Source organism: Bos javanicus, chromosome 12, assembly GCF_032452875.1.
Source record: "Bos javanicus breed banteng chromosome 12, ARS-OSU_banteng_1.0, whole genome shotgun sequence".
Taxonomy (NCBI): Eukaryota; Metazoa; Chordata; class Mammalia; order Artiodactyla; family Bovidae; genus Bos; species Bos javanicus.
The window spans coordinates 69,555,712-69,582,941 of NC_083879.1; the positions used below are offsets into that span (position 1 = coordinate 69,555,712).

Below are 27,230 nucleotides of genomic sequence, written 5' to 3' on the forward strand. Positions count from 1 at the left end.
GGTCTCTGTTTTACTGGTGACAGCCCCTGCAAACTCTTTCAGTTTTTAATGCCTAGATTTTATGTTGCTTTGGTTTCCTTCACAAAACAGCACCACACTGTAGCACGGCAATCTCAGCCATGCTCTGGAAAAGGCACTTAAGTCCACTCTTCCATTTAGCACAGCTGGGCTCCAAGAAACAGGCTCTCTCTGAGTCCGGTACCAGGACTCCAAGTATGCTGTTGACTCTGCAAACTATTTATGGGCCAGCCACAAATGGGAAAAGCATTTCACAGGATTTGAAGTAAAAATCCAAGTCAGCCTAATTTTCCAGCCACCATTTTCTGATTAGGTAAAAGCGGAAGAAGTCTGAGTTCAGCATATAATACAATGCCTCCCATGGACAAGAAAGTTTTTATTTATTTATTTTTTAAAACCAATTCCCAATGAAGAGCAGACACACAAACTACAGGGAAACTAGGAAATGGCTCGCTGGTTTGATGCCATCAGCCAGGAGCACATGGAGGGCCCTTCAGGGACGCTGGCTTCTTGGTGTAGGAACAGCACAGAGCAGACTGTTGAGTTTCTGTCAGAGGAAGGCTGGATTCCTGAGTCAAAGCAGGAGGACCCTGACTTTTATCACACCTGTAACTCCATTTCGCTGATGGCAGAGCACGACGATTTCCTTTAAAGACGATGAAACTGGGGCCTTGTTAGGTTCAGAAAAGAAGCCAAAATCACAGAGAAACAAACTCAATCCCTGAGCCTCATGACTCCTAAGCCTTGTCGTTTAAGCTCGACCCCTCCAGCTGACCAAACATTTTGGCTTGTACCCTGAACTGTGTTGTGTAACTCACTATACTGTCACTTTGAATACGGCATCAGCTTAATTCCGTGTTGCCAAATGTGATTACTTCATGTTTTATTACAGAAATGTTTGCAGCTCAATGAACTTAAAACGCTTGCCTCAATTAGATCTAGTTATCATGTGTCTAGTTGTTATTAGTGCATGTGATACACGAAATGCTCCTTTTTCCTGTTTTATCTTCCAGGTGTGGGGGGGTCACCTGTTAGAAATATTTTTTTGTCTGTCTGTATGTATTTAGTTTGTATGCATGTATTTATTGAAAACCTGGTAGGTTTCCATTTTACAAAAGTTGCCACGTTTACTGCAATAAACCCGTACCCCCCTCATTTTATAAGCAAGGAAACAGACTCCTCAAATTACAATCCAAGATGATGCTCTCCAGAGGACACACTTTTTTTTTTTTCCTACTACACATGCAATCTGTCTCTACGAGTAAAAATACCCCCATGGCACCTCTACTGTTTGTGACTGTCTTATGTCCATCCATTGAAACATGGATTCCAAAAGGAGATAAGCAGAGGCTGCAAAAATGCATTAAGTGGTTCCCAGGTGTCGTGCAGACCTGGCTGACCGCTTGGTAATCAGAGTCATAGCTGACATTTCAGAGGAGCAACAAAACCTCTTGGAAACACTCTGACCCAACGTCCTCGTCTTGCGGCAGAAATGTGAGATGCCCAGACAGGTAACAGGACGTGTCCAAAGGGACAGCAGCCAAGTCACAAAATCGGGGGAGGGACTCGGCTCCCTTCCTGCCAAGGAGGGAATGGGCACAAGGGGCCCTGCCTCTATGCTCTGACCACGCAGAGAACAGGAGGGCAGCTGATGTTTATAAACATCACACCACATACGTCACTGGGCAGCCCAGTTCTGCAGGGCTCCTTCCCACCAGAGTCTGTTACACATGCAGCCCCGAGGGTGTGTGAAGCCCCAGGACACTCCCCCACATTACTGGTCCAATCACCCCAAAAGGCTGCAGCAAAGCACTGACCGTCGTGGATCCGAACCTGAACCGCAAACGTAGAGATGGGGTGTTTCATCTCTCTAAGCTTCAGTTTTATCAACAACATAGAAAACACTGGTAAAACATTAATAACTCATAGGCCTTTTTATGTATGCTTGCATGGGAATGACAAAGATGATCTGGACATCAACTCTGAATGAATGGGAGCTATTGTTCTTACTGGGACTTTCCAGGTGTCTCAGTGGTAAAGAATCCACCTGCCAATGCAGGAGACTCAAGATATGTGGGTTTGACCCCTAGGTCAGGAAGATCTCCTGGAGGAGGAAATGAAAACCTGCTCCAGTACTCTTGCCTAGAGAATCCCATGGACAGAGGAGCCTCGTGGGTACAGTTCACTGGGTTACAGTCAGGCATGACTGAGTTAGCACGCACAGAGGCATTCTTACTACTTTACATTTGCACTTACCCTTTCCTTATAATATTTTTTTAAAAAGCTACCTCAATCCTGCCAACCCTACATCATTTCTGCAAATGAAAAGTCTATTTAAAACAACTCAGGAGAAAGAAATAGAAAAAAAAAGAACAAGCAAACAATTCTCTTATGTTCACAAAATCATCAAATGCTACTCTATGATGTTCAAGCCACTGTTCAAGCCAAATAACTATTTCCTCACAGGTCTTCACCCCCACACCTTTGAAAGGCTGTCCAGCCTTTTTCCTCACAGTATAAAAGAACAGTCGGATGTCCAGACTGCACTGAACTGACCCAGGGGGTGCCCTTTAATGCTATTATTCCCTGGTTTTTATAACCAAAGAAAATAACATAGCATCTAATCAGTATTTACCTTCTTTCCTTTCCTTCCATCAAATTATCAATATATTCTCCTACTAGGTAAGCCCAGTTTGCATAACTGATTCCCTAATTTTATTTACTAAATCTCCATGTACAGTAAAATGTTTCCATTTCCATTTTCTGTGAAACCCAATACCGTTTCTGAAAACAATCTCTCCTCCAGTGAAAATAGGCTGTAATTAAGAAGAAATGTTAAAGGAGTCGTTTTTCTTTAATTACTAAGGAAAAGCGAAGTGGAGAGGAAAACCTAGAGATAGAAAGGGACCAAGGAGGCATCAACCAAGTGCAGGAGGCAGATCTCATGTGGATTCCAAAAACGGTGAAGGAGGTTTCTCAGTGAGATGATCAACAGCATGTAAGCACTGATGAGAAAGCCAATGATAGTCAGGATTTTGAGTTATTTTTCAGTTGAAATATTGTGGTCTCTTTTCAGTCTCTGAGAGAAAAACTAATGAAATATTTACTGATAAACTAATCTGAAGTCTAGAATCTGCTCCAGAATAGTCTAGGGTGGGGGTGGGGCAGGCAGAAGGCAGGAGTGGAGATGCAGCAAGACTGGCCACCATCTGAACCGGGGTGAACCTGGGGTGGGTACATGAGGGTTCATTACATGGCGCTATTTTTATAAAGTTTTGTAACTGTGCACTAAAAGAGAAGTAAAAGTGAATGAAACTGCAAAAGACGAAACAATCCCCACCTCCAAAAAGGCATTCTGTGTTACAACATCAGAATTCAAAGAGTAGCAATGTGTGTGAATGTTCGTGAGAAAACCAGCTTCAAATATTAAACAACACTAAAAGACCTTCTAACAGATCTTGTAGCTTAAACCAACATGATCGTCATTTGAAATCTGAGCATATGCAACTCAAAAGTCATTACTCACCTTTTTCAAAGCACAAGCCTTTATTACTTTTTCATATCGTTCCTTTTCATATTTCTTCCCAAATAAAATGTTACTCCTCACAGTTCCTGAGAACACCCAGGGCTGCTGAGAAACATACACGATCCTCCCATGCACGCTGACCTGTCCCTGGTTCGGGGGCAGCTCCCCCAGCACAGCGCTTAACAGTGACGACTGAAACAGACAGGAACCCACACGTGTGAAAAGGGAGCACTCAGGACAGCACACGCCCCACAGCACAACCGACCCCACCCTGGTGCTTGATAAATGATAGAATCCTTTCATTTAGAACAGCAGTTGCAGGGGAAAAAAAAAAAGAAGAAATAACACTATTGGTCAATATAAACTAATGAATGAATATATTCAGTTGATAAGTAACATTATTATCAATATAATACTGAAACAACCTAAACAGGCTTCCCTGGTGGCTCAGACAGTAAAGAATCCACCTGCAATGCAGAAGACCTGGGTTCCATGCCTGGGTGGGTAAGATCCCCTGGAGGAGGGCATGGCAACCCACTCCAGTATTCTTGCCTGGAGAATCCCCATGGACAGAGGAATCTGGCGGGATACCGTCCATGGGATCACAAAGAGTCGGACATGACTGAGTGACTAAGCGCAGATAACAACCTAAACTGGAGAAACTAAATAGTTTCTCCCAAATGAAATGCTAAACTCAGCAAAGACTAATTAAGAATGTTTAACATCCTTAACCAATAAAACAGCCCAGCAGGGTGCATGGTTCATGTATCTGATGTTTAATTCAGCTGTCCCTGCATCCCAGGCATCCTTTACTTATCAAATATTTGTTCTTAACAAGCTTTCTGTGACTAAACATATCCAAAGATGATTATTTTTTTTAAAAAAAACCTCTGGAGTCATGTTTCAAAAAAGTCCATCATATAGGAACTCATCACCCTCTCGTGTACATACCCCTCACTTAGAGCTCTGTGTTTTGTTCTTTCAGACGAGGTTCATGTGCATGTCGTTCAAATCTTGTCTACCACACAGAAGTGGTGTGTCCGTGTCCACACATCACAACTCTACCACACTGGGCTGAAATAATCTGTCTGCCCTGGAACCTGGTTGCCTCTGGAGGGCAGAGACGTTGGAGTCTTGCTCTCACCTGTACCTTTAGCTCCGGCACGTGGCTACACGCTCACTACCCTGGGCACTGACGGGACCAAGTCATGTCATGTGAGGAAATGCTCAAAATTCCCAGAAGAGCCTTTCCAACCTCCAGACTCCCTGGAGGGACAACCGTCACAAAAAGAAGACCCCTCTATCTCACTCTGTCCTGAACAGCTGTCAGAACAATAATTTCCTTCACTGACAGGTCAAAAGCCTGACAAGCAGTTTCCAAATGTGCAACGTGAAGCCCCAAGAAGGAAAGCAGAGTGTGCATTTATCCAGATTCATCTGGCCATGAAACCTTCTTGAAAAACTAATGTTCCATGGAACACACCTAGAGAAACACTGTTCTAGACACCCTCAATTCAAAGTGAATTATACACAGCTCTGGGCTCTCTCTGAGAATTTAACAGGGGCTGTGGCGTCGCATCAGGCTGACAAAAGGCGTCACAACTTACCTTTCCTGCTCCCACAGGTCCAACCACAGCTAACAGTTCACCGGGTCTGACAGTAAAGGAAAGGCTTTGTAGGGTTGGGGTGTCTGATGCCTGCAAATATACGTTTAGAAAACTTTGTTCATCTCATTAAAATAACACAAGGAACTCTGAAAAGTGTAGAAAATAATATATCATTGATATGCTAATATAACCCATATTTTCCTCCGTCCTGTTTTAAGATACTGAGCCCTGGGGGCCTTTTATCCCAAAATATCTTTGAAACAGCTTTAATTTGCCTTTAGGGAGGTCCTACTTTTTACCAGATTTCAATACGACACTGTTCCAGACACTCTCAGGATTTAAGGACTGAAATAACAAGTCACGTGTTCAATATGTACCTGCACGTTGCACACTAACTTACTATAATAATATACTTAATTGAATATCCAGTATGGGAGGTTTTTAAATCAACTGTGAATTTTCATTATACCCCTTGGTTATGTCAACTTCAGTATTGTCCACAAGGTGGCAGAATACAAACATATCATGCCTGCTCCTCTACTAATAATTTGATACCTCCTCTCACACCTCTGTATTTTCACTTGGTAAAGAATGAGTCTTACTAATGCTCAGCAAGCAGCAGAGCATTTTATATGATATAGTTGCTCTTGGTAAATAAAGTTGCATAAATGGTAGTCAAGGCTCCAATTTAACCAGAGCTGTAGTTTCACACCAAAAACAAAACAAAATCAAAAAAAGGGGAAAGGATTAAGTATAACATCGTGGGTCAGTGATAATGCCTCAATTTTATACCTCTTACATGCTAAACAGAGAGAACAAAGTACTTCTACTGTAAAAGCAAAAACAAACCAGGGAGTTACCTGTGATGGTCAACAATCCAACACAAAGAAGAACAAAGTATTCATCCACAAAGAAGAACAAAGTATTCATCATGCCAATACAGGTCATGTTCATGAACAAACTTAAGGGTGTATATGTGCGTCATTACATATACTGCATTCTTAACTGCTAATTTTTTTTAAAGTAGTTAAATGTCATTACATAAAATGCCCAAAAGACTAATAAAAGATGTTCTATATGAAAAATTTCTCTGGAAAAAACTGAACCGATTATAGATACAGTCACTTACTAAAAACAAAAATAATTATTTATAATCATCAAAATAACTATCCCTAGATTTTAAGAGAAATATCTTTTCACTCCTTTTTTTTAATTGACCCCTGGATTCCATAATTATTTTTCACTCAGAAATACTTCATTATTTTCCTCTCACAACGGTTCGTGATTCTGTGGACAAAATACACAAGCATAGCTTCCTGGTGCAGCCCTTCAGTTGGGCAGGGCAAAAATCATGGACTTCCCTTCCCGTTGGGGCTTGAGGCTTTTCATTACTAAAATACTAGCCCCAGGTTTCATAGCAATTACAAAGCTATCAATAAGAGGCTAGATTTTAATACCTAAGAAACATTTTTAAAGCACCCTCCAATTCTTTATTCGTCTCTAACATTTAGGGCTTCTATTTTACTACTTTTCACTCAGCTAAGACTAAAAATAGTGAGCCACCTACAAACATCAGCTCCCTGTCACCAACCCTCACAGTTTGTCCGGGCCAGACACTGAATTCACTCCCTGCTCAGGCTTCAGGATTGGGCACTGCTCTGTTGTGCCCAGAAGGGGGCAGCACTGGACTGCTCACTGCTACTGGGTCCCCTCCCCTCTTGGTTATCCTGGCACAGGAGATGCTGGGTCGATAAGCATCATCAGCTGAGCCCCACTCTCCGGTTTCATGAATGAGACCTGGATCCTGACATATTCCCCCACCTGCCCGGCTGGTTATGGAGGGGAGCAGGTTACAAAGCTCATGTCTTCCTCCGGCCTCCCAGCCCAGCAGGGGTTTCATTCAGACTCAACTTCTCTCTAAATCTCCAATGTCTATGTCCCTCCCCCTACCCAAGGGCTCTCTCACCTATGACCTAATCTGACAGCTCCTAATTACTAATGAGCCCAGCAAGGGACATGTTCCTTCCCTAGGCAAGGCCAGAAGGCTGAGATGTACTGTAATGCAAACTGCGCAGAAGTATCAGAACATGCTATTAACTTCTTTGGACTAAGAGCAAAAGAGTTCACTTTAAAATGCTGCATAGTTTGGAACAAGATAAATTTGGTAATGTTAGCATTTACATAATAGCCCTTATAACGGAATTTTAATGCTGCTTTCCATAAATGTTTCAACTGTATTATGATGAGAAATACAAAAATAGGAGGGAAAATCTGTAATACTAAGCTAGGAGCAACTACCAGGTTGGAAAAGTCACCTTGTTTGAATTTCCATGTGCAAAAGCTGTAGGGGTATATTATTATTTATTTGGAAATATACTACTCTTTTGTAGGTGCAGAGGCAGGTACTGAATCTGAAGTAGTGGCACAATAAGTCATGTCACACACTCAAGTGGCACGATATGTAGTGTCACAGGCAGGAAAACACACGAGTCTACAGGGTCTAGACACTTGCACTGTGGTCCCCAATGCCACCAGCAGAGAGGCTCTTCCACTGTCTGCACAAGTAATTCCCTGCATGGAACTCCCTCTCCTGGACCATGGGTTCTATTTACCCTACTCTTCCGCACTCTGATTAATTCCCTGATAGCTCAGTTGGTAAAGAATCTGCCAAACCAGTGCAGGAGGATGTGCACAGAAAACCATGGAACCAGGGAGGCAGGAAACATTCAGTCCCTGGTAAAGGGAGAGGCGCTGCATGTACAAGTCTGAGAGTGGTCCCTATTGTTTTTTTGTTTTTTTTGTTTTTTTTAAGTGAAAGTGAAAGTCGATCAGTCGTGTCCGACTCTTTGCGACCCCATGGACTATACAGTCCATGGAATTCTCCAGGCCACAATACAGGAGTGGGTAGCCGTTCCCTTCTCCAGGGGATCTTCCCAACCCAGGGACTGAACCCTGGTCTCTCTCACTGCAGGCGTACTCTTTACCAGCTGAGCCACAAGGGAAGCCCTTTATTTCATAAATAAAACAAGTGCTGGAAAATTTCCAGTTCTCCCTGTCAGTGTCCACACACTGCAACCCTTCAACTGGCAATCACTGGTGCTCACTATGCCCACCTGCTGTCTCCTCCCAGTCCCTGGCTGCCAACAAAGTAGCCAGAACCATGCAGAAGCTTACGATGGGGGAGTCCCCCACCCTAACTCACAGCAAAAAACCTAACTCAGCAGTAAAGAGATCTGCCTGCAATACAGGAGACAAGGGTTCAAACCCTGAGTCAGGAAGATCTTCTGGAGTAGGAAATGGCAACCCACTCCAGTATTCTTGTCTAGGAAATCCCATGGACAAAAGAGCCTGGAGGGCTACAGTCCATGTGGTTGCAAAGAGTCAGACAGGGCAGAGCACGCAAGCGTGGTCTTACTAGGCTGCAGTGATGGTCTGACAACATCAAGGCAAAAAACATACACTGATTCCCAAAAACCTGCTGTCTTTAATAACTGGTTGTGTATTTGTTGGTTAACCCATATCACACTGAGGCATTTTCTCTCCAATGCTGCAAATTCTACCATTACAAACACATGTACTTTAAGTTCCAAATGGGTTAATAGTTCTCTTGAGAGCAACATGCCAAATGTCTTAGGCTGACTTTACACTGAATCTCCATCACATGCAAACCTTATTCCTCATTGAGAATTTTTATAACATACTTTCAGTAAATGAATAAATCACATTTATGCCATATATAAAACCTTAATAGTCTCCAATAAATCTTTCAGCAGTCAAGATCTTATAACAGAAGGTTTGCTACCTTATCCCAAAAAGCAGTGAAATCCTGCACATTCACGATCATTTTACCATCTGATGGCAGTTGAGAGTGGAGCTGTGTTATCTCATCAAGTAACAGGAAGTTCTACAAAAGAAGGAAACACACAGATCAGATTATTTAAACTGTAGGAACAATGAATAAACAAAAAGAATTGCTTCCTTGGAATTTGCAATAAAAAAAACTTTATGCAGCCTATATACTGCTATGCCAACTGTATGTAATGTGTAGTTTACTCTAGAACAAACTAGATAATATATACAATATTATATACTATTATAATAACATACAATGAAGTATATGTATATATATATATACACACACACATATATGCACATTATAACATATAATAAAGTATATTATATATATACATTATTATAATAACATACAATAAAGTATATTATATATATATATATATATACACATGGAAGTTGTTCTGGGGAGGATTGTAACCCCTCACTCAAAAAATATCATAAGGTCCTAACCCTAAATACTTCAAAACACAACTTTATTTGGAAATAGAGTTGTTGCAGATGTAATCAATTAAGGTGAGCTCACAGTGCATAGGGTGGGCACTGGACCCAATAAGACTGGTGTCCTTATAAGAAGAGAGACACAGAGACAGAAAATAACCACGTGATTATAGAGACAGAGGCTGGAGTGATGGCAGTTACAAGTCAAGGAGCTCCAAGGTTTGCCTGCAAACTCCGAAGCCAACAGAGGAGAGGAAATGAGTTACCCTTGACGGATTCAGGGGGATCCTGACTCTGCTGACACCTTGATTTCAGACTTCTAGGCTCCAAGGCTGTGAAACAACATAATTCTGTGGCTTACGCCACCAAGTTTGGGGTACTTTTTATGGCAGCCCCAGGAAATCCATACAGCAACTTAAAGGGACTCTTGCATGAGAGAAAAACAAAATATCCTTGTAAGCAACTTCGTTAATTGTAAGCAACTTGTAAGCAGGGCGGGTAATTCTAGGTCCAAGAGGCAAACCGAATCCCCACCAACACAGGTGGGGACTGACACAACACATGAGGACGTCTGAGAAACGGAACAACACATGAGCAGGGACCTTCTCTGCTAAACATCATGAACAGCCTTCAAGTCCTCGACATCCTCATCTATCATGCCACACAGCGACACATGTGTTTGCACCTTCAACTTCAAAAGAATAACTGGTAAAAACAACATAAAAACCTGCTTCTGTGCAGGAAAAAGAAGAAGAGATCCCTGCATCTCTCCAGAGACCAGCTGGTGGGAGTCACAATCCACTTGTTCCCTCCTCCTCCCATCCAGGTTCACCGAGAACCTGGACACGGGGCGCGGATAATCCTCCCTGCCCTGAGCCTGTGTCCAGCAGGAGGAAGGACGGACGGACAGTTGTCTGAGCAGTCCTCTGCAGACTCTCAACCACTGCAGCCTGAGTTCTCTCTCCACACCACCTGTCCCATCGTCAGCCATGTACCAGCTCTTGCCTGTTCTGACACAGCTTATCTCTCTGCCAATTCTCCATTCCTCTTGAAACAACATTTCAGCATCTCACTCACTATTAATTATTTCAAATATTGATATACATAAATATTTCTTTGCTGGTTCTTTCCCTAGCCCTCCCCACCACCACTGACCCTACTTCAACACCATTCCCTCTTGATCTCTTTACAGCACGACTGAACGTGTCCACCACATTTAAATACCCACAATGTCCCACCAGCACCTAAGTCCACAGTCCCCAAGTGGCCTCTGCCTAGACACCCTGAGTACTAATCTCATCCATCCTTCCAGCCCAACTCAAACGCTAACCCTCCTGGGAGCCAGCTCAAAACCTTTGAGGCTGCCACCATCCTCCCCACCTTTGAATCCCCAGAGGGATAGCAAATCATATAGAGAGGAGATACTATGTCATTCATTCACTTACACTGTCCAACTTCAACTAAGACTGAGCCCTGCACAAAGTCAGCCCATCATGGGAATTAGCTAAAGGAAGAGACTGTACCATGTAGTGGCTGCATGGATTTGACTGTTCACTGACTGCATGGCTACAGCCTTACACAGTCTGAGTTCACATAGCAACAAGCAAAAGGTTGTACGTGTATATTATCCAACTTGTCTAGGCAGAAATTAAAATTTTAGCTTAAGAGTGTTACCAAAAAACTCAATATTCAGTGTGTGTATAGTCAACTAGAAATTCATCACTTTCAAAAATAAAACGGACTCAAAAAAAGGAAAAATTATGCCTTAAATGAAGAATTAAATTTATTGAGCATTTGTCCACAAATAATAGGTCTGAGTGGGGAAAGACAGTATAATCTTCCAGAGGTTAAATGAGATTCCAACACACGACCAGCTTGTAAAGGAGCCAAAAGTGCTGGCTGCATTTTTTTCCCCAGGGCTCAGGCTGATGATAAAGCTGGAATTAAATGGCCATTAGAGCCATGAAGTGCAGACCCAGAACAGGTCATGCAGGAAAGTATCAACGTCAGAACTGCAGCCAAAAAGATTGACTTCCCAGTGGCTGGAAAGGGAAAACCTACACAGCTTTCTGAATAATATTAACCTCCGAGACACATTTCATTGGATGTAAAAGACACTGAAGACTTTTGGTACTTTTAAGTTAAGACAAGATATTTATAATCCTATTGCAGTAGCACAATGCCAAGGCCTTCAGTCCCCTTTTATTACTAAGAGAAAAATAAAGGCACCACTGCACCCGCTCTAAGGTGCGCAGGGGTGGTGGGTTTCCTTCCTAGGGCTCCCAGACATGACCTGAGTGGAAATCCTGGGAGACGACCACCCAGTCTACTGAGTCCCAGCTTGCGGGAGGCACTGGGGCAGCAGGACTCAATACCACACCTTGTTCTAAACTCTACATGGCCACCACGCCTCCAGCCCATCTGTGATCAAACCCTGCCCAGCTCTGACCACTTGGGTCAGTAAACTCAGCTGACCTTTTCTTCCACTCCAGCTGTCCTTTTGACCTTCTAATTGGGCATGAACACATCCAGGTGAAAGACAAGGAAGAGAAGGAACCAAGTTCTTGCTCTTCTCCTTCCACGTGACTTGCCAGCCCTAAAACTCAAAGCAGCCCGGGAACTTTGAACACTCCCAGGGAGTCAGCATCACTCTACTGGACATGATGCTGGGCAGTGCAGGGCTGGCCATGCATATAGATAAAGCCCTAGATCCAGGTGAACGAAAGTGCTGGGAGAGGGTCACAGGGCTGCTGGAGGTTCAGCAGCATTTACTTAAATCAAGGACAGAGGAGAAGGTGACCCAGGGGGCCCAAAAGAGTGAGTCAAGAGATTCCACCATTCCACATGCCAGAAGGTACGAACAAGGTTCTGTTAACAGTGGTTTAAAAAAAAAAAAAAATCAGGTTTCGGCAGAATCCTAATTATGTCATTTGAAAGCTGCGTGAGGATGGGTGAGCTATTTCACCTGTTACACAGGAACTTGTTTCCTTATCTGTAAAGTAGGGACACTAATGTTTATCTCATTCAATTGCTGTGGAGATAAAATTAGATGATGTGTACAGGGTTTCAGAGATTCTGGACCACACAGGGAGCCCTGGCAGCAGCGATAACAAAACCACAGCAACACAACACACATGTGAAGCTTCCATCTGGACAGGTCACCGTGTCACTGAGAACATTACTATGGTCCAAATCCATTCCTAAATGTTCTGCTTCAAGATGTGAAAGCACAAAGAAATTTTATTGAACTACATGGACCATTCCTTAACAGTGTTGTTAGAAGCCCCATCAGAAATAAAGATAAACTCAGGGGACCAAACTGACCTCATAAGACTGATAGGTGCAATGGTTTTTTTATACTACAGAAACTTCATAAAATATCTCAGATTTTATGGCAAGACCAAAAAATAAAATCAAAACCACAGCCAAAGCTAATTTCACTAGAAATCTATTGGCCAACCATCACTGTGGAGACATGGGAACAAAACAAGTTAGAAGTTCTATAAAGCCCAAACACTTCATGCCCAGGCTGCCTCACAGAGCCAATTCATCTTCGTTTTTGACTGATTCATAAAAACACAAATCCTTAAATATCTACAGGGTCTTATCTTGGTGATGGAAATTATTCATCTCTGGCAATTTAAAGACACTTTTTAAAAAGAGAACAGGACAGACTGTGGGTATGTTGGAATCACAAGTTCGAAAGGAAGAGGGCAGCTAGAGAGGATTAAGCAGTAACAGAAAAAGGGCAGAAACAAAAAGAGGCAAATCAAAAGGGGAAGCTCAGAAATCAAGTGAAACAACTATGGAGGAAAGAATCTATTTTAAAAATAGATACAAAGAACTTAGTGAATCTGAGGCCACTTAGTGAGCAGGGACCTCTCAGTAAGTTCCTCCCCTCCTGGCCTAGAGAGGAATCCTATTCACGCCAGGACTGAGCACAGTCATTACCTAGTCATTCAAGGTAGCACAGGAGATGCAATCTGTTTGCTTTTCCTACTTTCAAACAACTTAATCATCCTGCAGTCATCAAGAGCCTGTACCCCTGCGACTCATACTACCACCTATAAGTAAGCAGGGATCATATGATATTAACAATGCACTCTAAATGGCAACCCACTCCAGTATTCTTGCCTGGAGAATTCCGTGGACAGAGGAGCCCGGTGGGCTACTGTCCGTGGGGTCGCACAGAGTCAGACACGACTGAAGCGACTTAGCATGTACGCATGCATTCGAGAAGGAAATGGCAACCCACTCCAGTATTCTTGCCTGGAGAATCCCAGGGACAGAGGAGTCTCATGGGCTGCTGTCTATGGGGTCGCACAGAGTCGGACACGACTGAAGCGACTTAGTGGCGGCAGCAGCTGTATCAGAAGGCAGGGGAGTACTGAGACATTTTGGAATGACTGCCAGCCTTGGCACTAAGAAAACTAAACCTCAGCTAACTGGAACACATTGACACCAAATAAAAAGAGGCAAAAAAAAAAAAAAAAAGACACAAAATCCACCTACAACATAATAAATTTATATGTCAGCAAACCTTGATTCTTCGGATGCTGACGAATGCCTCTGACACCTTCTCGACGGCCGAAGGGAAGAAGAGGGTGACTGTCAACCGCACAGCCCCGTACAGCGACACCGCCACAAACACACGGCTGGCTGTGATCACGTTGCCAAGGAACACATAGGTGGTGAAGGTGACGAAAACGATGATTTTGCTCGCAACAAAAAATGATGCCAAATTCATTCCTCTAAGGTAGGAACTTCTCAGAATCTTGGAAATTTCCTTTCTGGGGAAAAAAAGCATAGGAAATAGGTTTTAAAAGAAGCATCCGCATCCAAGACATGCATTCAGTGCCCTGTGTGAGTGGTCCCTTTCTAGAGAGTGGACACAGATTAAGATAATCCATCCCTCACGTCCTGGAGACACTGCATGCCCAGGGGCTCTGCGTCGAGATAAGGACCACACACTTCATCACCACTTCACTCTTCCAACTAAATGGAGTCTTGATATCACACTATTTTGGGTCAATTAGACAAGGTTTGAACTTTCATTCAACCAGCATTTGTAACAAGTCCTGGGCTAAGTTCTTCGCTGATGACAAAAAGACAGAGCCCGTCCCTGCCAGGAGCTCATGAAATCAGAGGAAAGAGAATAAGCAACCCCAAAACTGAGAGACTCGAAGACAACAGATAGAAGCAGGGAGCAGAGAAACAAAGAGCAAAGGCGTGTTAACTCGGAGCAGTGGCGTCAGGGCAGGTCACAGGGACGAGGAACTTGAGAAGATGAGCTGGAGTCAGTCAGGGCTGGCGGAGGCCAGAGAAGAAGGAAGATGGGAGTGCATCCCCAGCAGAGGGAGGGGCACCCATAAAGGTGCAAAGTGAGAGGTGACGGGAGCAGCCAGAGAATTCTAGGCACCCAGTGCTGGAGTACAAACACTCATCAGATATTTAAATGAAAAACAGAAGAAAACATTCTATAAACATAAAGCAAAGCATAAAAAATATTTTTATGGCTCTGTTTGGAACAATACTGATTCATAAAGTCTGGCCTGATACATGTACACTCAACCTCTATAATCTTCCCATTCGTGCTATATAAGTTATAGTTTCAGTTTAAATATCATTTTAAATGCTAAAATCTTAAATCATTGCTCATTTGGGATGTATGGTATTAAGAAACACTTGTTACTTAATTTCTGTATAAGTAAGAAGCATATATATCTGTTCCTTTACTCAAATGACGTCTCTCCTATTCTATTTAACCTTCCTGCCATGTGTATAAAGGGTGAACTTTAAATTCACCTTAATCTGAAAACTTGGTAAGACTTCTAAACCACTCAGTAAATATGAAATAAACCAGAAAATAGGTGTGTGTACAAAAACTTACCTTCTCAAATTGGTGATAAGGTCTGCAAAAGACTTTTCCCAAGCATACATTTTTATTATTCTGATGCCCGTTATAACTTCATTCATTGTCCTGATCCTGGTGTCTGTGAAGGCTGCAGTCTTACTCCTAAGGGGACAGACGTGAGAGACGAGCCTTAGTGACCACAGCAAGAATTTCCTTACCGACAGCAGCAGGGGCACAGCCAAGCACCAGGGATAAAATGATTCCCTACAGCTCTCTTGAGCTGACAGCACAGGCAGGTCCTACTCAGAGTACAAACGGAGGAAGACTTCAATTAGGGAGTCAACCATTCAGCCCACTTCAAGAAGTAACCTGGAGAACTTACAGTATTGGCTAAGGAAGACCTGAAATGAGTCAGATACAAACCACCTGCCCAAGGAGGTTGTGGTTGGGTAGAGAAGTCAGAAAGACACCCAAATCTAACAGGAAGACAGTGTAGGTGATGTAATAAAATAGGAGTAAAGTGCTGGGGAGCAGAAAAGATGGGGTTGTTAATGGCACTGGGAAAGGAGAGCAAGAAAAGCTTCAGAGAACTGGTAGCAATAGAACAGGGTCTCGAAGGATAAGGAACAGCTTTTCACAGCAAAGGTAGGAAATGAAATTCCAAGGAGAGAAAAACACAACATGAAAAAGTATACACACAAAAAAAACTTAAATGGGCTTCAAATAGCACAAGATCTCCATCACCTGACAACCTGGACAATGACCCACCTCCAACACTCTGGGACCTGTTTCAGCTCTAATTTATCACCATTAGGTCCTACATCACCTGTCTCTTTTCTATCACAAACGCTGCTGGGACTGTGTTATTTTACAAAGTCATATTTAAGACTGATCTTGCTCTTTGGGTGCTTATAACGTATTAAAAACAAGATACAGACATATACACACCTGAAAATGGCTCTAACACAAGCATAACAAAAATGTATGCATCTGACACTGGGCCTCTAAGGTTGTTACTATTTAATAAAGCTTAAATAACATCATTTAAGGTACATTCTGCTTAAGGACACTCTACTTATTCAGGTATGGTGCCTCGAGGAGCCAGCAAATGACTTCAAGCAGATGGTAGATGTTAATCAATTACATATTAGCAATTTTTTAAACCAGTGTTTGTCTTACCGGAGTGACGAAAACAACTTCCCGATGCAGCTTTGCAAAGGCAGAAGAATAATGAGAACCGCCATCCCAGCAAGACACGATATTCCTATTTCCATCCAGAGCAGGGCGGTCACTACGATAGCCTGCAGTGGCCCTGCCCACAGAAAGTGCAAGAATATCGTTACCTTAAAAGAAAAAGACAAAGCCTTCTTAGGACTATACAAAAACAAAACCCATAAGGACACAATTTAAAACAATCTCCTGTCAAAGAACAGATGGGAACCTAAACAGAAATGATCACAGTGGGTTTTAAACCTGCTAAAGCAGAAATCTAAGCATCTGCCCGAGATGATGCTGTTCTAGGGCAGCGCAAGGTCAGCTGCAGGAATGTCCAGGGAGAAGCTGACTGGCAGCCCTGGGAAGATTTCAATCTTGTCTACCCTAGAGGTGAGCTCAGGGTTTCCCCAAACTCCGTCTACTTCAGAATTCAGTCCTTGTGTCCCCTCCAGCTGCCCGGCACCCCAGGAAAGTCTAATTCCCCCTCACTCTCCAGTAATTATTTGTGTATGTACCTCCCTAACAGGTCGTGGCTTCTCCAGGGCAAAAACTAAATCTTATGCATCCCTGAAACTGAGTAGGGGCCTCTGTTCATGTTTGATGAATGAATAACTGAAAGAGAGGTGTCTAATGCAATATAGATTTGTCTAGAAGCTATAATGCCCTGGGTAATGTGATCTATTCAAAAAGTGTAAAAAAAGATTGTAATGGGACAGTGGAGAGTAGGTTGCTTCTGGCTAGGGACCACCCAGTTGGCATTATTCCTCACAGGCTCCCTATGCAGCAGGCACTGAACAGGGCACAGGGGAAAGAACAACTCCTGCCCACCAGGCCTTCATCACCTCGAAAGGAGGAAAACAGATCAGGCAGCAAACTAACATCATGTGCCAAGAAGGGCCATGCCAGAAGGACCCCTAACCAAGGGAGACACCAACCAAGCTGGGCAAGAACTCTGCTGCCTATCTATTACTGAAGCATGTTGTACACAATGTCAGAAAAACAAAATTCTCCTCTACAGGGCAATACACATGATTACATCTAAGTTGCACACAGACGAAATGAGTTGGATAAAGAGAACCCTTGTCTTATGTCCTCAACAGAACCCTGGCTGACACCAAACCCTAGAACCTGGCATCCCAATAAGCTGAATGCAGTGAGAAGGATGGAAAATGGAAGAGGATCCCTTGGGCAGCTCACCTGATCAAACTTGTTCACATCGTTGGATAGCAGGTTGACTATCTGGCCTGTGGTGGTCTTCCCCATGGCCGAGTTACTCAAGCGGAGGGCCTGAAATGAAAGAGACAGAATTGGATTCCTGTGGTGACACCAAGTCACTCTTGGAACATAACACAACAGAGCCCATTTTGATGGGGTCTTGAGCTATGTCAGGATGAGGAGCGTGACCCCTGGCAGTGGGGCTCTAGGGACCCACGTTTGTCCTTCACCCCTCAATGTGGTGACAGACATGTCCACAAGGATAGCAAACAGCAAAGTCCCCAACCCTGTCTTGTTTTTGTTTTTGTTTGGATGAATTTGGACATGGGCAAAATATAAACAGATATATTAAAAGGTTCCAATTTACTTTTTAAAGGCAATTTTATATACAAAAAAATGGTAATTTTTCATGCAGAAAACACATATTTTGAAGAAGTAGATATTTGATCCCTAATTTTAACAACTAAAAGAAGGCAGAAGTGCACACCAACTCTGACTTTAAACTGAATATCAAAGGGGAAAAAAAAAAAAATCCACCTAATTGGAATTGATGGACCAAAAGGCTGGTTTTGGAACAAAAGTTAACATGAAGCAATTATAACACTGCAGCCAACACAGAAATCAAGAACTGGTCACAAGAGAATCACTCAGATGCTACACCGGATTAAAAAAAACAGAACATGATGCGACAATAGTATTATTAATGAGGAAGACATGACTTACAAGCAAATCTGCCAGATTTATGCTTCCAACCATGAAATAATAATGGGTACTGGACTTGCCCTCCACTGCAAAACTATAAAGTTGGACAAAATATACGAAGCACCTGTTTTCAGGCAGTAAAAGACCAGCAGTGCAGGACTGTGACCCCCGAGAAGAAGTGTGCCCTGTGGCTGACCTGTTTTCTACCTGGGGGTATATTGTGCCCAAGCAGAGTTAAAGTGTCACTGAACTGAAGAGGAAGAAATGGATGTTGTAAGTTGCAGAAATGGCTGCAATTTGGGCAGGAAGAGCAGAGGTTAAGCCCAGAACATCTTGTGGGGATTTCCCAAAGGACTTTGCCTGAACATCACTGTATGTGAACAGAGGCAGACTCCACGGGGCCTCGCTGAGGTCACTCAGTGCCAGGAGACTGCAGATTCTACCCAACGACAAGAAAGAGATCTTCCTAATAAACAGCTCAGACATCCAGTTCAGCTGTCAGGAAGGACATGACTTACAAACTAGAGTAAGAACCATGTACTTGGACTAAGTTCAAAATGGAAATAACTGCCCCAGACAGACTAACAGAACCAATCTAACAGGAATTCCATATCAGAACAAAACTCAGTTATCATCTAATCCAAGGCTTGCTGTTTTTTAGTCACTCTGCTGTGCCCAACTCTTTGCGACCTCTGTCCATGGGATTTTCCAGGCCCACCAAATAAAACATAATTCTCAACTTCTAGGTACTGTTTTTTCTTCGGTCCACACACTGCTGCCCATTAATTATAGAAAATTAATCTTCAGTTCTAATAAAGTGTGTTCGTGTGTGCTCAGTTGCTCTCATGTCCGACTCTTTGCAACCCTGTGGACTGTAGCCTGTCAGGCTCCTCTTTCCAAGGAATTCTCCAGACAAGAATACTGAAGAGGGTTGCCATTCCCTTCTCCAGGGGTCTTTCCGACCCAGGGATCGAACCCAGGGATCGAACTCGCATCTATAGGTTATAGTAAAAACAGTTCACATCCAGTTTAGAGAAAACAACATACAAATTAATGCTATTATTTTAGTTCTATATTTACTTAACTAACGTTACAATGGGATATTATCAATATTTGGTTAAATTTGTTTTCCTTGTGGAAGCAAAATAGTTCTACCATGAGAACAATAAAAGGAAAATAAACTGGATCAAATCTGCTCTATAAGTCAGACCCTAAATTAGTTAAGTTAATTAATAAGTTATTAACTTTTAATAAATCAAGAACTAAATATTGATTAACAATTATAAAAGCCTACCAATTTTTTTAAGGGACAAAGAACATGTACAGGAAATACACTACAAAAGAAACACAAAATGTTAATGAAAATTTACTAATAATCAAATATACTCAAAATATGACATCTAAGTTTGGCAGCGGTGTAGGAACATCTCATATCATCAAAGAGCATATAAGCAGTTAACTCTCGAAGGAAACCTAGCATATCAAAAGTTTTCCAATGCACACACCCTGAGAAATTAAACATGTCTAGAAAGATTTGGCTTTAATCAGGTTCATTTGCACTGCTATTTGTTAATATATAAATCTGGAAACGATCTACATGTCAAATTACTAAAAATTAGAAAACAATCTAAATATCTAATTACTGATTATGCTAGAATCCGCATGGCCATTAAGAACAATACTACGAATTGTGGAGTATTCATTCCATCAGAGCAGGGATCCATTTATGGGGAGGTGGAGGATAGGCAGTAGAGAAATTACCTATGGGACAATTAAGAGAACTCCATGATGAAAGTGAAAGAGGAGAGTGAAAAAGTTGGCTTTTCTGAAAACATTCAGAAAACTAAAATCATGGCATCCGGTCCCATCACTTCATGGCAAATAGATGGGGAAACAGTGCAAACAGTGGCTGACTTTATCTTTCTGGGCTCCAAAATCACTGCAGATGGTGATTTGCAGCCAAATTAAAAGGCTCTTACTCCTTGGAAGGAAAGCTATGACCAACCTAGATAGCATATTAAAAAGCAGAGACATTACTTTGTCAACAAAGGTCCGTCTAGTCAAGGCTATGGTTTTTCCAGTGGTCATGTATGGATGTGAAAGTCAGACTGTGAAGAAGGCTGAGCGCGGAAGAATTGATGCTTTTGAACTGTGGTGCTGGAGAAGACTCTTGAGAGTCCCTTGGACTGCAAAGAGATCTAACCGGTCCATCCTAAAGGAGATCAGACTTGGGTGTTCATTGGTAGGACTGATGTTATTTTGGCCACCTGATGCGAAGAGCTGACTCATTTGAAAAGACCCTGATGTTTGCAAAGAGTGAAGGTGGGAGAAGGGGACAACAGAGGATGAAATGGTTGGCATCACCAACTCAATACACATGGGTTTGGGCGAACTCCGGGAGTTGGTGATGGATAGGGAGGCCTGGTGTGCTGAGGTTCATGGAGTCGCAGAGTCGGACACGACTGAGCAACTGAACTGAACTGATAATCTAGGCCAAAACATAAATTTTGTTCAACTTTTTAAAAAATACAGTGTAAAAAAATATTAGTCATTCCATTTGAAAAATAAACAATGTCTCCTTTCTCAACTGTTTTGAATCAGATGTGAAACTCCATAACCCACATATGGACACACAAATATCATCATCAAAGGAGCAGAGAAAAAAATGTTCTCTGCACATGAATTGAGTTTTCCAGACTAGTGAGAAGTATTAATCCTTTAAGAATCCAATGTTCATTTGAACAGCATCTTCCCCCAAACCCTGCTGCAGTCGGCCTTTAAAACCAAAGACGAGAACTCAGTTCACCGTCTTAATGCTGCACTCTCCTCATCACCAGCAAGACTTATATCCAGTGCCGATGACCCTCAGTGCATAGAAGCGCTTCTGTCCCACGGAATGCTCCAAATGGCCATGCTTTTTGGGTTTTTCATACATTATAATTCTATCTTTTCCCCTGCCATCAGGTTATCCCTTCAACTGACTAGCTCACCATTACCTACTGCTATTTCTAAACTAGGTTCTGGCATCGTAATATCATAAGTGAATCAGAGTAGCAGACCCCGAATAAGAACCTAAAGGACTCAGAACAGAAAGCAGACTCAGGCTCTCATCACTTATTTTGCATTTGGCTTATTTCCTGGTTCATGGCCCTGCCCCTCAGAATTGATAATGGGAATTATTCCAACAGGCAACTAGGGTAAGCGTATGTTTAGCTCACCTGAAACAGAATACTGCTGTATTTTTCCCAGAGTGTTGCCTAGAGTTGCTTAGAGTTGCTGTCATACCTGCTTACATGATTACATAATCTAAAGCCATTCATCTCTGCTTTTGCGGAGAGGATGCAGAAACTGCCTAATATCTTCCCCCAGCATGAACATAATGGGTGACTATTAAACTAATGAAACTGCCATAAAACTAATCACATTGCCTCTATGGTTGTGTGGACAAAAAAACTCACTGCAGGAAATAAAAAACAAAGTCAATACAAGATCAACCACCTGCTGTTCTCTCATCTGACAACTCCACTGCCTTTTTCTTGTTGCTGGCCTGATTTTCCATGGCTGGCACTCAAGCCAGCACAACCTACTCAGCTCTCTACAAGCTTTGAAGGATGTAGCAGTTAGCTCCTGCAAGTACCATTAGCTTTCACCTAAATCCACAGCACCTACTGGAGGCACCAGAACACCACGTATACAGAGCTGACAAGGGACCCTCTGAGTATGAGAACCAAAATGTGGACTCCAAGCAATCCAGGCTCTCCTGGTGGCTCAAAAAGCAATCCTGCAATGCAGGAGACGCAGGTTCCATCCCAGAGCTGGGAAGATCTCCTAGTGGAAGGGAATGGCAACCCACTCCAGTATTCCTGCCTGGAAAATCCCATGGACAGAGGAGCCTGGTGGGCTACAGTCCATGGGGTCGCAAAGAGTTGGACACAACTGGGCAACTAACACTTTACTTTAAGCACCACTGGTGGGTGGAAGCCCCTGATAGCCACCATGGGGTCAGGCTAAGGACGTGAACCCCTCAGGAGGAGTTTGTGCATATTCTCAGACCTCATCCTCTCCAAGGGCTTTGAGTCACCGAGATGATACCCTTGGAACTGCCCTGCCCCCGGCCTGGGATCAGGGAACTTTTGTTGCAATGGGGCAAAGCTCACACCTGGACACACCCCTCCTAGAGCTACAAAATACAAAGAAACTATATGGGACTAAAAATAACTGTGCTCATGTGCAGTTGGGGCAAATTCTGGACCAAAAGATACAAAAAAGACAAAAAGAACCAAGTGCCATTTCTGAAAAGCTTGGACCTAAACCAAAGGTGTGGCAAAAACAGAGTGCCCCCTCCCCCACACTCAACACCACAAAAGGAAAGGCAAACCACCTGAACTACCCCCACCACAACCCTCACCCCACGTAAGGAAGGAGCTTGGCCTCCTCACCTGGGGAGACAACAGGAGAGCCCGTTTTACCTCCTACAACCAGTGCAGGAGCCCCAGTACAACCTTGCCTGAATTTCTTTTGGGTTCTCTAGGCAATTTCCCTCTACTTGGGGAAGACCAAGAACCCTGGTCAGATCAACGTGAGCTAGGGCAACAGAAAGGAGGAAAACCACAGAAAGGGTGGAAAACTCCACAATGAAGAGAAAGGAGATCCAAGAACATGCATAAATATACATTTATGGCTCAGCAAGAGAAGAATCTTAATGAGAATACAAATCAACTGTGACCCCAAAAGAAGGAAGGGGAGACTTCTATCAGCATTTTTCTTTAATGAATCATGTTTTCCTACATCTAAAAAGTAATAATCTATCTTCTCAAATGGAATGCTCAGTGGTAAGAACTTATACGTGAGGCCATATGCTGTCTTTTACAGCAACTAAACTGAGAACCATTTTTCCAATTATTTTATTGTTAGTATGCTTCCTTTCAGATCAAAAGAATACAAGGGGAAAACAACATACCCAGTCTAAACTCACTGAGGGTAAATCATTTCACTGAGAATTTGTCAAAATGATAATATTTTGTAAGGGTTTTTCCTTTTTCCTAATGTTTTCTATGTAGCAAAGTGTTGAATTTGATTGAGGAGGACAAGGAATAAACCTAAAGTAACCAATGGTGCTCACTTTTATAATGTCACAGAACTAGTTGCATTACCCTTCCCTTAGACGTCACCTTGGATGCTTTCAGAAAATGAAATCTGTGCAGCAGAAAAGAAAAACAGAATGACAAAAGTAGGAGATGCTCCCTAAATAATGTTTTCAATATACAGTTTTACAACCAAACATACCCAGCCAGGCCTTAATTTCTCTTACTGATGCAAATGAGGGAATTAGGAGAAAAATGCACAGAGCCAAGAGCACAAGCTCCTCCCAGAAAGCCATCTTTACACACTCTTCACCCAGTTTCATATCCCTAAATCCCACGTTCTCCCACTCACTGGAGTGGAGCATATAAAATACCAGAGTTGTGAATTCCCAGAGGTCACAAGCGAAGAAAACGGCCCGGTTAGTTCAGCTAATGAGTCCCAGAGGAAGCAGGGGATGAAGGCTTCAAAACAGAACCAAGGCAGAGCAGATTGCTCGGAAAAGCACCCAGAGAGGATGCAGTTCTCTCTGAAATGCCTTCCTTTTCCTCCATAACTAATTCAAAGTCATCGCCACAGCTGAGGGCCTGGGTAAACAGTAAATTGTTTCCAATGAATACTGAGTACAGCTAACCTAGCTTTGAGGACAAAGTGATAAGCCAGCCACCCAAGGACGACTCCTATACGATTCCACATATGTGAGGTTCCTTGAACAGACAAATACACTCAGACAGAAAGTAAAATGGAAAGCTGCCACTCATGAGGCAGAGACCTGATGATGCATGGTGGTGATGCCTGCACAACAATGTGAATGGATTTAACACCAGTGACTCAATTGTAGACTTTAAAACGGCAAACCTAGTCAATTTTATGTTTTGACTGTTTGAAACAATTTAAAAAACAATGACCTTTGAAGACCAAAATGAAAATAACCACCAATCAAAAACTGTAAACGCAGTGAAATATTTTAAAGAATGGAGACGAGAAAACACAGGTAGACAAAAAAATTAAAATGTTTAAAAATAGGTATGAGTCATGATAGCAGCACAAGCCCCAGGGAAAGGAAGAAGAATATACATGCTGTTCGTTCCCTTTCCAGGGAGGCACCACATCTCCACCAGCCTGATCTGGCCTGCTGTTCCCTTCACCATTCCCCAGTACAGAGTTTCCAAAACTTTCTCCATGGTTAAGAATCCCTGGGGCACAGATTAAACAATACAGATTTCCAGGCCCCCTCCTTAAAAAATGCTAAGGGAGGGACTTCCCTGCTCCAGTGGCTAAGACTCCATGCTCCCAATGCAGGGGGCCTGGGTTCAATCCCTGGTCAGGGAACTAAAATCCCATTCGCCATAAGATGCAGGCTGGAGGGAGAAGGAGTAGGCGGGCTATATGGAAAGAGTAGCATGGAAACTTACATTACCATATGTAAAGGTAACCAATGCTTTTGTGACTTGGGGAATTCAAACCTAGAGGGGTGGGATAGGGAGGGAGGTGGGAGATATGTTCAAGTGGGAGGTGCGTTGCTAAGTCACTTCAGTTGTGTCTGACTGTAGCCTGCCAGGCTCCTTCTTCCATGGAATTTTCCAGACAAGGATACTGGAGTGGGTTGCCATTTCCTTCTCCAGGGGATCTTCCCAACCCAGGGATCAAACCTGGGTCACTCACACCACAGGCAGACTCTTTACCATTTGAGCCACCAGGGAAGCCTGAGATTTAGAAACCCGCCTCTTAAAACAGAGATACTCTAGACTTGTCTTGGAAAAGACGAATAGCTCAGTTGGTAAAGAATCCACCTGCAATGCAGGAGACCCCAGTTCAATTCCTGGGTTGGGAAGATCTGCTGGAGAAGGGATAGGCTAGCCACTCCAGTATTCTTGGGCTTCCCTAGAGGCTCGGGTGGTAAAGAATCTGCCTGCAATGTGGGAGACCTGAGTTCGATCCCTGGGTTGGGAAGATCCCCTGGAGAAAGGAAAGGCTACCCACTCCAGTATTCTGGCCTGTAGAAGTCCATGGACTGTACAGTCCATGGGGTCACAAAGAGTCGGACATGACTGAGCGACTTTGACTTTGACTTTTAAAGCCTAAGAGGGCTTCCCTGATGGTTCATATGGTGAAGAATCTGCCTACAATGAAGGGAGATGCAGGAGACCTGGGTTTGATCCCTGGGTAGGAAGATCCCCACCTGGAATAGGAAATGGCAAGCCACTCCAGTATTCTTGTCTGGAGAATCCCATGGATAGAGGAGCCCGGCCAGCTATAGCCCACGAGGTTGCAAACAGTCAAACACAGCTGAGTACACACAGCACAGCACATACCCAAAACTTAGGAGTTTGTTTACATTGACTTTTGATGGAAGGGTATAGGAGTTTGGTTGTTGCTGAGGAATTTTTCAAAGAAAGCAGGGATTACCAATTAGCTTTCCAGATGGTTACCTAGTAAAAACCTATTACTCCCCATTACGCACAGCCCACCTCCAGGGGTACACATATTGTCACTATGGGACTGGCACAGCTCAAGTGGAACAGTGTGCCACCAAACTCGGTCTTGCAAACAACTGCAACAAAATAAATCCTGTCTGAAGATGACTTTGGCATATGCAGCCAAGAAAAAAACATGGATCAAAAAGACATTCCCTGTAAGGCCATGAACACAAACACCTGTCACCCTAAGACTAGTGAACACAGTGAGTCCACTCGACCATGAATATAGCTAGTGAGGAGGTAAAGGGCAGTCAATACAGTGACTCAGAAACTGAACACAAGCCATATATATAAACACAGTAACTATATTAATATGTGTGACTGGATAAAGACTGGGAAAGAATCTACAAAAATGATGCCTGCCCTTATAGGATGGTGGTGTTTGGGGTTTTTCCTCCCAAATTTTGGAATAATGGTAAGCAAACCAGCGATGCTTATGAAACAGCCGAAGTTTCAAGGCAGACTGCCTTCGCGGATTCCTATCAGAACTAGGATTTCCTAACGAACACTTTTCTCCCCTTCTACAATAAACCCCTGCAAGCTGAATCCTTTCTTTTCTCCATCTCTCATGAATATTATAATGCATTAGAAAGTCCACACCTAATTCATTTTGCTATTTTGTCTAACATGTACTGTACTATATCAGTTCACATATGAGATTAAATAAGACATTATTTTTTTCTTTCAATGACCCACCACTCTCACTAAACTCTTCACTAAATGGGCAAAATAGTAAGAATGAAATGAAGGAATGAATAGCCAGATGTGATGTCCTTTCCAATCATTTTTTCAGCTGACTCACAACTTCACATGTACCCACACACAATAGCCTTCATTGCATTTTCCTAAATCACTACTCTGATCATTTACTACCTTAATCAAAATTTCCAAGGGTTCCCCTTTACCAGTTCAGTAACTCCAACAGCCTTAAGCTCATGATCAAGACCCTGGTCCCAATATTCCTTTCTAGATGTATGTTGGAGGCTCGTGCTATGCCAACTGTGCTTCTACAATTCCCTGAATAAATCATTTTGGCTTTCTACTGCAACACTGCTCCATGCATGGACTGGCCCGCTGCAGACACACACACTGACACAGAATAACAGACACGCACACATCACCCACCCTTCGAAGGGGTCCTCTCCTGAACCATTAAGTCTGTACACTTGAGTACCACTTAACACCCATATTTCTATTTCATCTAATTGTAGGTATTCTAGCCTTCTGTAACCGAGTGCCAG

General features: G+C 42.9%; 1 protein-coding gene across 3 annotated transcripts in view; it reads right to left on the reverse strand.

Moving 5' to 3' along the window:
• The window catches only part of LOC133258052 (ATP-binding cassette sub-family C member 4), a 184,096-nt gene that overhangs the window by 100,961 nt on the left and 55,905 nt on the right, over positions 1-27,230 (reverse strand). For all 3 annotated transcript variants that reach the window (XM_061434391.1, XM_061434389.1, XM_061434388.1), the window contains 7 exons: positions 17,708-17,797; positions 16,475-16,638; positions 15,332-15,457; positions 13,982-14,231; positions 8,954-9,055; positions 5,152-5,241; positions 3,545-3,736 (listed from right to left, as the gene is read on the reverse strand). In XM_061434391.1, the coding sequence (XP_061290375.1) occupies positions 3,545-3,736; positions 5,152-5,241; positions 8,954-9,055; positions 13,982-14,231; positions 15,332-15,457; positions 16,475-16,638; positions 17,708-17,797 (1,014 nt within the window). The remainder of the gene's footprint in view (positions 1-3,544; positions 3,737-5,151; positions 5,242-8,953; positions 9,056-13,981; positions 14,232-15,331; positions 15,458-16,474; positions 16,639-17,707; positions 17,798-27,230) is intronic.